Source organism: Propithecus coquereli, unplaced genomic scaffold (genome assembly GCF_000956105.1).
Source record: "Propithecus coquereli isolate 6110/MARCELLA unplaced genomic scaffold, Pcoq_1.0 Scaffold177, whole genome shotgun sequence".
Taxonomy (NCBI): Eukaryota; Metazoa; Chordata; class Mammalia; order Primates; family Indriidae; genus Propithecus; species Propithecus coquereli.
This window is the reverse complement of record NW_012142412.1, coordinates 3,740,522-3,756,789: the sequence shown is the minus strand read 5'-3', so window position 1 is coordinate 3,756,789 and position 16,268 is coordinate 3,740,522. Positions and strand designations below refer to the sequence as shown.

The window sequence follows — 16,268 nt, the reverse complement described above, 5'->3', positions numbered from 1 at the left end:
TTATGTCCACTGATACAGTTCTGATTATATAAATGATCCACTGCATTATGAATCGATTTGGGGCGTATAGAGAATATTTGGCAGGATAGTTAGACTACTGGTAGCTCAGTAGTCTGCAGCTGATACACCCACCTTCTGACTTACTAGAATTTAATGAAAAAGGACAGATGCCGTAAGTGTGAGTGCATCAGACTCTAACGACAATTTACAGCAGTATGTGGCATTCAGCAAATATTTGGGATTAAAGAAAAGGAAAATCCCTCTATGACATGATCTATTTTTCTTATGTATATTTCATTCTAGCATTATAAATACACTAGGCTCATATTGAAAAGATTCCTGTTTCTTGGTTGTGGTTAGCTTAGTGGTTTGTACTTTAAATGGGAAGGGTCTACCGTTCGGAATAGCATGATTTTGACTTGGATCCCTGCCCACTCCCCATCCTACAATTCAGCTCGGCCTTTCTTTTACTAACTGGTGTCACTAAAAAGAAGAAATATCTCATCTGTGCCAGTAGACCTATTTTTCTTCATTATGTTTTGCTTTCCATTTTTTTTTTTTTTTCAGAAAAGATGAGCTGGTCATTTCAGGGTAAGGGACTTCCTTACTCCTGAATGAATAGTCTTACCTCCTTCATGCTGAAAACATTCTACAGTAATTACTGGAGAGGAAAAAAAAAAGAAAAATTTAAAAAACAAGTTTGCCAACTTTAGTTCCTGCAGCTCCGATTAGCAAACTACTTAGATCCCCACTGAATAATTACTAATTAATCAGAAGGATTTTTTCGAACTCTTAAAATTAGGATATTAGGTCCTATAGTCTAAAACAGAATTATTGCTTTATTTCTTTTTTCCAAAGAATGAAAAGGAAAACTTGAGGATCACGATTTTGTGATGCTACAAGGCAGAGTCACTGCCTTTCCTGAACTGGCAATTGCACGCTGGTGCTTTTACTCGTACCAAGTAGGGGGGCTTTTTGAGCAAGCTCAGCACTGCACATTAATCCAGCTGCAGATCACTGAATCAGTCAGGTACATCAATGGAAACACTTGACAGATTTCATGATCTAAAATAACAAAAACAAAACAACATACCATGGTATACATAAATTGCCTTCTTTAACTCCATTACTGACTATGGCTTTACTTGATTGATTTTTAGCAATAGTACTAGGGCAAGACCTACCGTCATTCCAAATAGTATTTTTCAGACTATCAGGTTATGGTCATATTCTAACAGTCATCTTCTAACTGATTGATTCCCTGGGAGATAACAATAGTTACATTTCCTGGACTGCATAAACTACAGCCTGTTTTGAACTAGGTAGTATACATTTTGGAAAAGGAAGCTCTGCTTTGTGCAGTTTTCTATGTATATGTCTCTTTCCTTCTCTCCATATCCCAGCCTCACTTGGAAGGAAATGATCAAGCTGCTACAAAGGTCATTGCATATATTATTTCATTTAATCTTCCTACGATTCTGCAAGTTAATCATCATTTTGTCCATTTTTACAAATGAGCCACTGAGACTCACAGAAGTTAGTTGAGTGACCTGCCCAGGGCCCTCTGCTAGTCAGTGGCAGAGTGTGAGGATGGATGCACTTTGTGGTGTGTCAAAGATGGTGACCCCTGGTGATGGAGGAGACTCCCTTGAACCCAGTTCTTAGGGCCTCAAAACTCTCTCTTCTAAACCATGGTTTAAGAAAAAAAGATTCAGTTAACTTAAAAAAAGAAATGTTTCACTTTGGAAGGCTGAGAGGAGAGGAGCAGAGAGAATAGTCTTTATAGAAGAAAAATAAACTTAAAGATACAAGAATTTCTAGTCCCAGCACTTTGGGAGGCCGAGGTGGGAGGATTGCTTGAGTTTGAGACCAGCCTGGGCAGCACAGTGAGTCTCTGTCTCTACAAAAACACAGAAAACCTAGCCTGGGGTTGGGAGTAGGAGGGATGGCACGTGTCTGTAGTCCCAGCTACTCAGGAGGCTGAGGTGGCAGGATTGCTTGAGCCTAGAAGTTTGAGGCTGCAGTGAGCTACGATGATGCTACTGCACTCCAACCTGAGCAACAGAGTGAGACCCTGTCTCAAAATAAATAAAGCCAATAAGAAGGAAGTAAATGTGTCCAAAATGCCTCTTCTGTCACTTCTTGATAGCTTAATTTGCTGTATAAACCCATCTTGAGACAATCCATGAAAAGCATTTCTTATATATTTTTCGTTTTCCTGGAGAACAGTGGAAAGTTGGCAAGAAGTAAAAATGTTCTCTGGAATAGGGAGGTGAACAAGTTGTAAATGATGTTAATATCTTCCAGATGGCACAGTTTTACTTGAGAATTTAATTTATTGTAATTAAAGGCATGTGAGTTTTCTATAAATACTGAACTTTGCCAGTCTGACACTGGAAGACTCACTCTATCACTTCTTGGGCAGGGTTGTTTTAAGGGAGGCCGTGCCTTCCCTTCTGCTTAAAATGCATCTTTGGGTTTTGTAATCTGAGCCAAATCAGAGAAATATTTTCTCATGTGAAGGGTTGTTTTTTAATCTTCCTTGCCAATAAATCTTAATTATGAAGTGAAATTCCTCAGAAACAAGAAATTTCGATTCCAAATATTTTCCATGAAAATTATATATGTTGACCATTGTTTTTACCCCAGACGTCTTGAATTCTTTCATATTTTTATTTCTGAATTAGCTATGATCACTTTTCCATCACTAGACATGTGTGTTGGACAATCTTGGAATTCCTGGTTTTGCTTCAATCAGGAGAGCCTGCCTCAATCCGTAATCCTGTTTTCCTTCCCACCCTGAGCAAAGCCTGTAGGCTCAGGGCTCCCAAACCCACAGCCAATGTGGCGTGAGAACATTGAAACGGCGTCCTGCATCGCTGGGCCTAATCCTGCGCGTGACCTTACCCTCGGCTTTGTCACAGTATCCATGGGTGATGACCCTTCCTGCCTTAGGTTCCTACTGCAGCTTTCGATCACCACGTGCTCTGAGAGCGTGGTCTCTGTGATGAGCAGGATTCCAAGAGGGTCCCTGATATCCGCAGCCCCTGGTGTACACATACATACCTTCTCCCCATTATTCAATCAAGCACTCATCTAGGTGCTCCTGCAAGGGGATTTTGCAGATTTAATGAAGGTGCCAGATCAGTGGACCTCAAGAAAGGGACATTATCTCGGGTGAGCGCGACTTCATCAGATGAACCCTTAAAAGGGACTTTGAGTTTTTGCAGAAGTGTGTTGAAGCCTGAGAAGAATTCCACGTGAGGGAGACTCTCTGAAGGTGGAGCGGGCCACGCAGCACGGAACGCAGGCGGTGCCTGAGGTCCGAGAGCGCCCCCAGCTGGCAGCCAGCCAGGAGACGGAGCCGCAGCCCTGCAGCCCAGAACCTGAATTCTGCCCCAGTAGCGTGAGCTTCGCAGGGATCCAGGCTCCGGGTGCGACACCCCAATTTCTGCCCTGCGATTGCCACCCTGAGCAGGGGATCCAGCCAGGCCGTGCTGCACTTCTGATCTTTACAACTAATCTTTACAACTGTGTGTTGTTTTGAGGCACTAAGTTTCTGATAATTTGCTACTCTACAATAGGAAACTAATCGTCTATGACCTGCTAGACAATTACTGCCTCAGCTTCTCTCCTTCCAAGTTGGTCTTGACGAGCCATGACCCATTGCAGGTCATAGCCCCAGCCTCGCTAGAGGTTTCTTGGGGAAAGGTCTAGGGATTCCCAGGGAGTGCCCGCAGGCTCAGGTAGAAACCTGCTCTGAATCTGGGGCCTTGCAGCACTAGGGACCGTCACAGGGGCTGCCCTTCGCTCTTAGTCATCAGGGCAGCAGATGGTCCCACCTGGCCAGGCTCCGCCTTCACTGGGGCTACCTGTGTTCAGGCCCAGGGTGCTGGCGCTAGGGAAAAAACAGAATTACAGCTGCAATTTGGCACCCTCCAGAGCCAGACTTGGTTCACCTCTGTCACCCAGGCCGGGGTGGGGTTCTAGTCATGTGGTCCCTGAACATCCCCCCAAGCGGCACAACCAGGGAAAGGGAGTAAGAAGAGCAGATGTTGGTATCAAGTTTGCCCAAAGTGGGCAATATTAAGAGGATATAAATTACTTCCCGTGTCTTTCTCATGATGCTTCTCCAGCTCTGGGCTCCTTCCGGGACGATACCACCTGCCGACTGCCTTCCTGGGATCACTGTAACGACGACATTGGATGATACCCGTGAGAGCACTTTGTAACATGGCAGTGACTGCCCAATGTCGAGTACTGTCGCCAGCCTTTCAGAAAGTAGGAGATCAAATGTGATTCATTTTAACTTTCTGGTATTAAGAAAAAAAATCACACAGAGTCTCATTGATCCAGTGCGGGGGGAGGGGGGAGAAAGGCAGTCTTTGATTTACTTCCAAGATAATGTTTTCTGACCAAGAAATATAAAATTGTTAATGAGCCAAATAGGTATTGATTTGCTACTTTGTATATAGGTTGGTAGTACATTTCAAAGTAACTTTTATCTGATTATAAAGGGACACTTGTCAGTTGTAAGAATTTTGAAAAATACAGAAATGAATAAGAAACATAATCTCTCTACCCAGAGATAACTGTTTAACAGCTTGGCTTATTTCCTTCCAATTTTTATTCTGCATATAAATAAGAATCGAGAATACAGGCTTTTATATTCTGATTTTTTCACTTATTATAAGCATTTTCCCTGTTATAAAAAAATCTTTTGTTGAACATGCTTTTTAATGGCTGACTAATATTCCATGGCATGCATATACATAAGTACTTATTATTCCAGATTATTTCGTTAGATGTCTAAAATATACTTTTACTAAATAAGAGGCTATGACCATTGTAAGACTTTTCATACATCTTGATTAGAACATTGCAAGCAAGCCTGAACCGTTAGGGGTGGATCTCGTGCAAAAGCCCTCGGAAACACAGGTGCAGACTGATGCTAATACACAGATGCAGAAAACCTGTTCTCTTCCGAGGGCTACGTAACGGCATGCTTGGGCCGCAGCACGGCAATCGTTTACAGGTTGTTCGGTTGGGGTAGCTATGAATGCCTCGTGCAAAATAAACCAGAGAGCCACCGAAACACATTTTTGCAGGTGAAAATTATGTTAGCTAACATCATTTCTCACTCTGGTTTATGATGTCGGGTATCATATTTCTCTATTATTAATATACATATGCCCGTGGGGGTAGATCCTCTTGGAAGGAGATTAAAAAGACACCACCACCTAACCCCCCCCTTCCTAATAATGTGAGAATGTCCAGAAGCCTCAGGGGGCTGTACAGTAGCTCAGCGTATCAGACAACACCCTGTAGAGGATTAGCTTTCTTCCCATTAACGGGCTCCACCATAGAGTCAGGGGTCATTTGTACTCGCAAGAGAAAACCCGACTTAAGGAAAGTGTGCTATTTGTCTACTCAGCACCGCATACCTATAAAGCCTTGGAAACCGCTCTTTAGTGACTGAATACATTTCTCATTTTCCCATCACTTTTCCCCCTGCTTGGCCATTTTCCTAAAACCATAATTCAAACTTTCCAAAAGAAAAAAAAATCTCTGGGTAATCCTTTCAAGGATTCGTAGAAGGAAATCTTTATTCTTTTATCACCCTTATGGGAAACCTAACTTGTGACTATTATTAGGATTCAAAACGTTTTCACCACCCACATCTACCTGGGTAGGGTGAGCGCTGGGGAGTACGGAAGCAAAAAGGCTTTTAGCTTGAGGAGCTTGGATTCTAAAGCCAGGGACAGCCGAGAAAAGAGCCACCTGGTGTGTTACACCTCACAATTGAAACTGGAGGAAAATACCTTTTAATTACAAAAGGGTTAGGCGGAGATCTGGGCGTTCCTTTCCAGCAAATGTGCACGCTTTTACCACTGTTAGAACAGGATGGGAAAGAAGATTTAAAAAAAAAAAAAAAAGGAAGACGCCTAAAGAAAGAGAAGTTGGTTGTCTTCTGAATATTTTAAAAATCCTCATCACATTTACGTTCCCGTGATTATAAGTGGGAGGGACCTTCCTTAGCTGGGACCATGTCGGCACTGTGAGCAGAGAGGCAGAGGCCCAGCTTCTAGACCTCTGCATGGAAGGGCGGTGTCCTTTGGACCCAAACACAGCCTCCTTGTCACCCGGAACATTCTTTTTCCAAGGCAGGGACCCAAACACGCAGAGTTGTCAACTTTTCTGCCCCTCCTCTAGCTTTTAGGAATTAGATTCCTGGGATGCAACTCCCGGTTCTCATCCAGCAGCTGGAGCATGGCGAATGAATGAGTCAAACAGGTGCCTTCATGTTCACCTTTCGCAGGGCTCTGCTGTCACGACTGGGGATCTTGACGTTCCAAGCAATGCCGTGTTTGCCACACAGGCAGCAGTAACAGAGCAATGTGCAGCCGGCTGGGGGATCGAAATTTGCAAACTCAGTATCCTGGGCCTTGGGCCAATGCGGGCTGGGCGCGTTGCAGTGGTGACACATTTAGACTCTAGGGAGCGACGCTGGCACACCAGCTGCATTCCTGGCACCACGCTTGCCAGTGCGAAACGTATCGAGTGGAGCTGGTATCAACTCCAGAGGGAGAGGCAAGCTGCTTCCTTAACTTCTTTGGCAATCCCCCCCTTTGCAACTTGTGCGCAATACACCCTCCTGAATATTTACAAGGACTTCTATTTGTGATACTCTTTGGGGCCCTGTTGGATGGTACTTTGAAGGGAAGTGCTAAAATGATAGCAGCATTCCAGTTTACAAATGTAACTATAGTATTCCTGAATAATTCACTTTCCTAAAATTGGCACTTAACTATGCAATGACTTATCTATTGCAGGGAAGGGATTCTAATCTCCCCTCCCCCCAACACACACACTTTTAAAAATAGCTTTTACTTTTGCCAAGAGAAGAGCCTAGTATTTACTATCGGAGGGTATGTGAATTAAAATACTAGCTGCTTTCCCTGTTGCAGCTCACCGGCATACTATTAGCTGAATTCTCTACCACCTGGGAGAACCAAGTCCTCAACAGAAATGCCCTTAGTTCTTCCTCACCCACCTCTCTTATTTGTGCCTGGAAGGCAACATGCGCTAGAATTTGGCCACTTAGTATTCAGACCATGTCAAGATGCAAGTAAAAAGCGTATATTGCAGAGCTGGGTGCACAGTCGCCAGGCCAAACACAGTCAGCGGTTCAAATCACAGTGAAATTGTAAGAAAGCATGGGCAAAACACGCAGACCTGCCCTGTCAGTGAAGCAGGGGAGATAAAAGAAATTACTCCATAAATGCCAACTTGGGAGGCTTTCATGAATACAGAGATGGCGTTCTTTCCAGCTGCCTCCAGTTGACTGTAAAAGCTAGTTAGGATTTTGAACATAATGCTTTCTTCCTCCTCCTCCTCCTCCTCCTCTTCCCTCCTCTTTCTCCTCCTCCTCCTTCTCCTCCTTTGTCTTCTTTTAGCATGCAAAGCATCTCCCAAAGTATTGAGAAATGAACAATTCCTCTGTGTATTTCCATAATTTTGCAAAGGGACAGCGATGTTAGCAGGCCAAGTGATCACTACTGGAAGCATCGGACATGGCAGAGGAAATGCAGTTAATACAATAATTCACATATGTTAATGCTTAGTTCCATCAATGTCAGTTTTATTTTCTTCTTGATATACACAAAGCTGGCACACAATTTTAACTGATGAGGTAATGTCATTTTTAATTTAGAGAGCCTTAAGCTGTCTGCTTTAACTCGTGATATCATCTCTGCAGTTGTCTCCTGAGACTTTCTGTAAACATAAGTCATGTGTCCTGGGCAGTGGGAGATGGGATTGTTAAAGATGACATTGGTCATCAGGAAGATTTCCCCCACTTTGATCTCTTTTAAATTGCCAGATACAGTTTATGTGACTGTCATATTTTAGCCATTCCTGAAATTAATATATCCCAGGTCTTTTGAACCAAGTTAAATACAGGAATAAAATAAAGGTTTGAAATGAACAGATTGTAATGTTTTCATGTCATTTCTAGAAGAAAAATGGAAGGCAAATCAGATTCCCTGGATCCTTGGTGACCTGGTAAATTAAAACAGAGCAAAGAGCAAGATACTAAAAAATATACAACACCAATTAAACAAAAACCTTCCTGTTTTCCTGGGGGACACTAGTGTATTGGAGACAGTTTTCTACATTTTAAGGATAAATTAGGCCCAAGAATATCTGTCATCTCAGTGTAATCTTTTGAGTAATATTTTATTGTCACCTCCTTTATGATTTGTCTCCTTAATGTGTCATTATTAGACCTGAAATGTTTTTTAATCCCATCGCTTTGGTGATTTCAAGTGTGTCATATTTCTTTTTCAAACAGCAATATTCCTTTAAAGACTCAGGCTGGTAGGTATAAACAAAGTTACCTTCCATTTTTAAATAAACTCTTTTTCTTGGGAGAAGTTAATGCTCTATGATCTAAATGTTGTTTTGGGGAAGATAATCTGTGTTTTAACCATGGGTTGTGGATACCGAGAGAGTTTTTTCTAAGAAGTCTGGAGTTTGGCAGAATTGAGTTCAATCGTAAAGAATCTGTTTATTATTCTGTGGCCATATGTTTAGAGGGTCGCTCACAGAAATCAAAGTATTGTTCATGGCGAGCTCCAGCCAAGGAGACATTTTGAATTCATAAAGGAACTTCACAGTTTGAAAAGAATGCATAGCATTATGTATTGACACCCCACCACCATAGACAAAGGAACACAATTTAATAATAGAGGATTGTGCTCATGAGATTTTTCTTTTTCTTGTTAATTGGTTACTTTAACTGACATTGTCTGCAAGTATAATGGATACCATTATTCTTAATAGTTCTGTGTTGCCAGATGATGTATACAGGCTTGATGTAGTCCATTCTAATTATTTCATTTTGCTAGACGTTTTTTTCCTCCATGTGATGCAGTGGTGAATACAGATAGCACTTTTTTTTTTTCCTGACAGGCTGTGCTGGATAGTGCTGGATTCTAAATCATGGAAATGAAAAGGACATTTCTCACTAATGTTTTCTTCCATGTGTATGTGCTAGGTATGACTATGTGGAGGTCATCGACGGAAGAAATGAAAATGGACGCTTATGGGGAAAGTTCTGTGGCAAGATCGCGCCTTCTCCTGTGGTGTCTTCGGGGCCATTTCTTTTTATCAGATTTGTCTCTGACTATGAAACGCATGGTGCGGGATTTTCCATACGTTATGAAATTTTCAAGAGAGGTAAGTAACTAACCTGTGGTAGAATGAGTATGACTAAATGTTCACTGAACATTGTTTGGCTTCCTTAAAGACAAAGTGGGAAGAAAAGACCAGGGTAATGCTTTTATCCTTCACTTAAAAAGAAATCATATATTTGCATTACAAAAATGTTGGAAAATACTTTAAATAAAGGAAAATTATCCCTTGTATGGAGGAAGTATGTTTAAAATTGAAAAAAAAAATAGCATTTCAGGAGTCTAAATTGCATCATTCCCATATGTTGACCAGTTTAGAAAGAATATACTCTACAAAATTCTTTTAAAAAGATATTTGTTCTTATTCTTCTTCTTTGAAAATAAGTTTGAAATACTCTTGAAGTTTGATTTCTTTTGTTACGAATGCATTAGTCCCTCTTACCTTAAAGCCATGGATGTCCCCTTTATTTCACTGCAAAATTCAAAGCTGGTAGTTCCCGGGAAAAACTAAGTGGTCCACCAGCCCGGTGGTTTCTGTAGCTATTGGGGGAAGAAGAGGAGGATGATTGGGTAAAGAACATCTTAGAAGAACCGAAAAAGTAATGCTTTCAATGGCATTCTCCTTAGGAATAAAATATCAGTTACCCCTTCTAATATAAGCATTTACTAATCTTCTGTCATAGTGGTACAAGTGGGAGGTGATAGACCCTAACAATTCATAGGCTCTAGAGGGATTAAACACACATATCTGTCAATAAATAAACACTGTGACTTTATGTGGATGTTACAGTTTTTAGCAGCAGCCTGTAGATTTCCTTTTTATGTGTAAAATCCAACCTTCCTGTTTTTACATTTCTAAGTTGGTTTTAATGTGTGGGAGACCAATCCGGTAACACAGGCTCAAGAGAAAGAGCTTGTTTTAATAGGAAAAAAATCTAGCCACAACGAATTTCAGAAGCCTAAGGTCTTCTGGGTCAAGGACAACTGAGGATAATGAAAAAGAGAGTCATTAGGAGTTTCTGGAACCATTGGCGCAACTTCTTTAAATTTTAAAGCTATCTGGCTCTGCCCCCAGATAAATAGGGATAGACGGAGAGAACTTTCTTTGGAAGTTTAAGCACATACATACTTAGAACAGGTTTAGTATAAATAATAGTGTACACACAGATGATTATATATGCACATATTTTGTTGTGTTGAAAGCTGTTTGGTATAAGTCATATTCTGCATGTATGTATATGTACACACACGCAAACACACACACGCACCCCTACCTGTGTTTGCTTACTGGCACGTGGCACTATCAAAGACAAAAGGTGTCAGAAAGCAGCCAAGGAATAGCCTTTGGTTTTCAGTGTTTCTCAAAGATCTGAAGATGGTCGAAAAAGAAAAGAGAGAGATCCGTCACTAAGTGACATCAGGGATCCTCGATCTTCCTTCCAAATGAACTCAGCTCCCTACGTTCCTGTTGGCCTCAGACGTGCCTCAACTTCCCCATCCTGCTCGCCTGGTCCTTGAGACTTGAAGCTGCCTTTTGTTCTTTCCCTTCTTGACCCCCTACACCCAATGCGGTGTCTAGTCTGGGGCTTCTGAATTTTCACCCAAAGGTCTCAAAGAGTCTCCGCCACCTTTCCATGTCCACTGCCATTAGCCAAAGAGGCCCAACTTGTGGTCCTTCCCGTGCAACTTTAACCTACCTGACGCAGCTTCCCAAACAGGCACGAAGCCGCCGTCCTCGAAGCGCCTACAGTGGGTCTCCATCCCTGCCCTGGGAAAGACCCCAGGTCACACTCCAGGCTGGACATCCACTGCCCCTGTGCCTGCCCTGCTTCAGTGCTCAGGGACCCACAGCCCGGCTTTCTGCTTTGGGATGGGGCACCGGTGAAAGTCCAGCGGACCTGACCGTGGACTTTAATTCTGCCACTGCCTGTCTGTGTCAGTGCTCAGAGCCCCGGTTTCCTCATCTGAAAACATGGAGGAGCAGACCTACCACAGGCTTGTTGTGAAAATCAGTTGTGAAATGAAAGCACGGGAAAAAATGCAGCCAGTGCCCGCCACTGACGATGTGTTCAGTAAACAGTAGCTGCCACAGTGATCATGGGTAGAGCTGGTGACTTCAAAATTCACAGCCCCTGATCTCTTCCAGTATATTCCTCATGTCCTTGGAAACCTATTCTTCTCAGGAAGCTCTTCCTAATTAATCTGCTTTTCCCCTCATACACAAGTTGTCTTGTGTGTGTGTGGGTGTGTGTGTATACACATATGTACATACTATATACAGTGTGTGGAATGTTTGTATGTGTGTATAAATATCCCGTGTACACACACACATATCCCACTTACCAATGTTTCTCCTTAATATTTTCAAATGTCTTCAAATGTGGGATTTCATTTCCCTTCCAGACTGGTACCACCTGAAAAATGCAAAGAATGTATCTTTTTCCCCCCCTCACTGTACATACTGCACTCCATATATATATATGTATATATATATATAGGTCATGACTATTTTTTCCTCCAAAGCCATTCAGTATAGAGTTCGTGAACCTCTGTTCTTTTGGAAATATAGCAAGTCTTTCAGGGTGCAGCAATTTCAAGTTTCCTCAAAACACATGAATTATACTAATCACAGTTTAATGCAACCAGGAAATTAATCTTTCACCTGTTGACCGTGAGGTTTGGGGGCATTAGATTACAGCCCTAAGAGAGACTAAGGCCGTTTCTGAGTCCCTGGGCCACGTTGCTGCAGGGCCATCTCTGCCTGGGAATCAGCAAGGCCAGGCCCCACCTCTTCCCGTTATTCCGGGAGCCATCCTGGACCACCCTCATTCTCTCCCCAGGAACCCCATTTCCCTTATACCTGACTCTTCCCAGATGCTTAAATCTTGGGCCACCAGCTCTATAATTATTCCCGCATTTTTCTGTGGGTCTCAGTGCAGGGGGAGGTGTCATTTATTTCAAGTAGGATTGGTCACTTGATATGTTATGTGATTAAGAGTCTGCATATTTAATAATAATTCCAAAGAGAGTATCTTGACTATTATTATCCATTCTTATTGTCATTAGCAACTATACGTGGCACTCTTATAGCTACAAAAGGTACCCCTGATCTTACTATTAATAATAATGTGCACAGCATGGGGTTCATGTGCTCCCAAAGCTGTGTGAGCATCACTCACTCCTAGGTGCCCAGGGCTGCTGGTGCTCACTCCTGGTCGTTATTTGTAGTCACCATCGAATTCCTTAACCCATTCCTGCCATTGTCTTTTTCGGAGGACGTGCTTTTCAATTGTGGCAGACTTAAACAACAGCAAATAAGGAAAATATTAAAACAAAATCTGATGCATGATGGAGAAAATACGAAATGACAGAATCTTTAAGTTAGAAGGGATTTGATTTTCCCAATCCTAAAGCCCAACTCCCGTAGTTAGTTCCGCACAGAATTTGAGAACCAGAAGGGTTGAGAGGCCACCACAGGCTGCAGAGGGGGTTAGTGGCAAAGGCAGGACTGGGATTCAGATGTCCTGGTGCTCAACCCAGTTCTCTTCTTCCATGACCCCGTGGAATTTCCTATGTTTCGTCAAAATACATTAGAAAGCCTGGGGTAGCTTCATGACATGGCCAGGGAACAGTGAAAGCACGGAAATTCATTCGGTTTCGAAAATGTGCCCTTAATTCCTGTCATTTTTTCCTCCCCTTAAATCTTAATCTTGCCTGGACAATTTTACCTTTTATTATTAGTATCTGCGTTAAACCTTGATGTTTACTTTGCTTTACGAGGACCTAGCCAAAGGATGTCTTTCCCTAGGGAGGAGTTTGGATGTATCTAGGATCACTATCTCTATATCTTGGAAATAAAATTCTAAAATTGTTGGAAATAAAATTTTTTATACATATATATATATACACACACACTTGTGAATTAATGACTCAAATCAGCATAGCCATTGTCATCTCAGAAGCCAAAAGAGTAATTTAGAAACAGATGATAAACTATATAGCACATGTCATAATCTCTTTACCTGGAATTGACCTGGCAAAATGCCACATGTTCATAACTTTTAACCAGAATCAAATAGATAAGCATCTGAGGCCCTCATAGGGAAGGGCGCGAGCCACATTCAAGAAGGTCTGGGAGGTATTTTAAACAACCTGCAGACCATGTTTATTGTGCCCATCTGACAAGTATTCTTCTGCATCTGCAATTCCATGGATATCTGATGTGTGCACAGGGAGAAAACGATTGATTTGTTTTCTCGATGGGCCGCCAGATACACTGAGCTGGAGATGCAGCTTACTGACCCGAGTCACTAAAAATAGAGACCTGCTAGTTAAATTTAATCTGTATTGATGCCTAATCAGTTGCCTCTAGTTCCTTGGCACTCTGGGAGAATATTTAGTTACGAACAATCTCAACAAACCACCTTATTCAGAGTTGAATCCTTGCATGCCATTACAAGGGGCCTGTTCCTTCTGCCTGCATGTCACTGTGAGAAAATGGTGCAGGAAAAGAATTGTCGAATTGAACATACCCTGAAATTCAAAAGGGTCAAGTCTTCTCTGATTCACAGAGAGCCATAAGTGTAGCTATTTGAAAATCATGGCAGTGGCGGTGGTACTAAGGGCAGAGTTGATACTCTCATGTCAGTGTAGACAGGCAGTTCTTCAGTTGTGTAGTGAATACCACCCTATTCTGTGCTGGATAAAGTGGATTGAAACAGTGGTCATTCCAACAGGCATAAAGTCAACCTGCACTACACGCATGGATGCTCTTAACCAATTTAAATGACAAATCGCCATAATCTGTAAAGTCTTGATCACACTGAACAGTTATTAAAGTTACACATTATAAATATATACATCACGCACACGCACACATCTATTAACGAGCAGCTGTAGAACGGCATCCTGCATCCGATACTTCGGGGAAGGTTAGGTGTCAGCATTGATATCGGGTGACTTCGGCATCACGGCCTGTAATCCCATTTTATCGTGCCCTCACTAACAGCCACACTTTAGCGGCACACCTGTGTCAACACCACTCAGAATGAGTCACTCACCCTGGGTACATGTACGAATTACCTTTCACATTTAGTTTGTCAAAGAGGCATAGGTCACATCTGGCAGAGTTACTGAGTCACTGGTGTAGGAATCTGAAACCCAAACTCCCTCCACTGAATTCTCTCCCTCACCTTTGTAAATGTTCTATTTCACCAATAAAGGGCTGTCAGCCTCAAGATTTAAAGATTTAAGCTTGAAGGGGCTATAATTATTTCTCTAGGGCTCTGTCGAGATTTCTGCAGCTTACTCATTCACTGTTCCCACATGATTTTATATTTGTCATTTTTTTCCCCCTGCAACAGCAGAAGTCTTTAAATTGCTCCACACAAATGGAAAACTAAGGTGAATACAATAAATCTGAACTTGACTTTCCATACCTATTTCACTAATATGAAAAGGCTGACTAATGCATGATTAGGACAGTGATTTTAACGGTGGGCTTTTATTAGAAAGATATTCCATCTTGGCCCAGGTTATTTTTTGGTGAAGTTGTTTAAGTGGGATTTTCACATTGCTCCTTTTTCTCTTTTGCTCGTAGGTCCTGAGTGTTCCCAGAACTATACAATGCCCAGTGGAGTGATAAAGTCCCCTGGGTTCCCTGAAAAATATCCCAACAGCCTTGAATGCACTTATATTATCTTTGCGCCAAAGATGTCGGAGATTATCCTGGAATTTGAAAGCTTTGACCTGGAGCCCGACTCAAATCCTCCAGGAGGGATGTTCTGTCGCTATGACCGGCTAGAAATCTGGGATGGATTCCCCGATGGTAAGAATGACAGGAAGCACCCCAAAAACGGAAGGACCTGGAGAAGTTGCGCCAGGATCCTTTTATAAGTGTCATGACACATGCATCATTTTTTTAAAAAGTAGCCCAAAAGGACAAGGGAAAACAAAGCAAAATGGCAACTCTCTTTATGTAGACCAGTGATGAAATATGTGAGCTCAAAAGGACCTCAGTAATTATCTAGTCCAATTCCTTCATTTTACACATAAGGAAGCTGAGGCCATGAAAGATTAAGACCTCGTAGCTATTTTTGTGATAGAATTGGGACCAACGCATAGTTTTCTTCACTCAAGTATTTTGCTCATTTTACTGACCTGTCTACTGGTCATTAAATCATAGACTGTCAGAGGATAGGATCTTAAGAAATGAATTAAATTAAACCACTCACTCTGCACAAATGCAGAGACTGATGGCCAGAGAGGTTAAGTACTTGGTAACATTTTAAGGATAAAACATGCATCCATTACATTACCAAAAAATTTAAAAATTTGGAAAAGCAATGAGAATGTTTGGGCATTCCTAACATAGACTCCTTGCATGCGCTCTACAGCATTTTCATCTTTGGCAATTTGAATCACCTCAATACATCATTTATATTTATCATTTCAATCCTCTAAATTAATTTGTACATCTAAAAAATATTTCTTGAGCACCTGCCATGTACCAGGCTCTGTCCTAGCCACTAGTTAAGCAAAACAGTCAAAGATGCTGCCCTTGTAGAGTTTATATTCTGCCAGAAGAAATCAGAAAATAAACAATGCACATTACAAATAAATGAATTATGTGCATGAAATTTTAGAAGGTGAAAAGTATTATTAAAAAATGAAGGGAAAAAAAAAGTAAAGCTAGGGTCAAGGAATGAGAAGTTAGAGGAGGGAAGGTGTGGGTTGAAATTTTAAACAGGGTGGTCAGGTTAGTGACATTTGAGCCAAGATTTGGAGGCGGTGGCCGTGTGGACATCGAAATGAAAGTTTTCCATTCGGTCCTTCTGAATTAGAAGGTGAATGGCAAAAATACACAGCCAAATTCTAAACAGAGGGAGATAATATCAAATAATTTGTCACAGCTGCATTGCTTGTCTTGTGTTTAGTCTGGTTTAATATTAAGATTTCTCTAGAGAGCATATGCTACACAGATCAGAAAGGGTAGCTTGGAAGTTCTTAGTGGCCATGCACTTAGAGATGCATAACCATCTATAAAATGGAGTCAGCTATTCTAAAGTTGGAGCA

General features: G+C 41.7%; 1 protein-coding gene across 2 annotated transcripts in view; it reads left to right on the top strand.

The window, feature by feature from the left end:
- Nucleotides 1-16,268, top strand: part of NRP1 (neuropilin 1) — a 135,149-nt gene that overhangs the window by 44,529 nt on the left and 74,352 nt on the right. For both annotated transcript variants that reach the window (XM_012642190.1, XM_012642189.1), the window contains exons 3-4: nt 9,059-9,240; nt 14,794-15,021. In XM_012642190.1, coding sequence (XP_012497644.1) covers nt 9,059-9,240; nt 14,794-15,021 — 410 coding nt within the window. The remainder of the gene's footprint in view (nt 1-9,058; nt 9,241-14,793; nt 15,022-16,268) is intronic.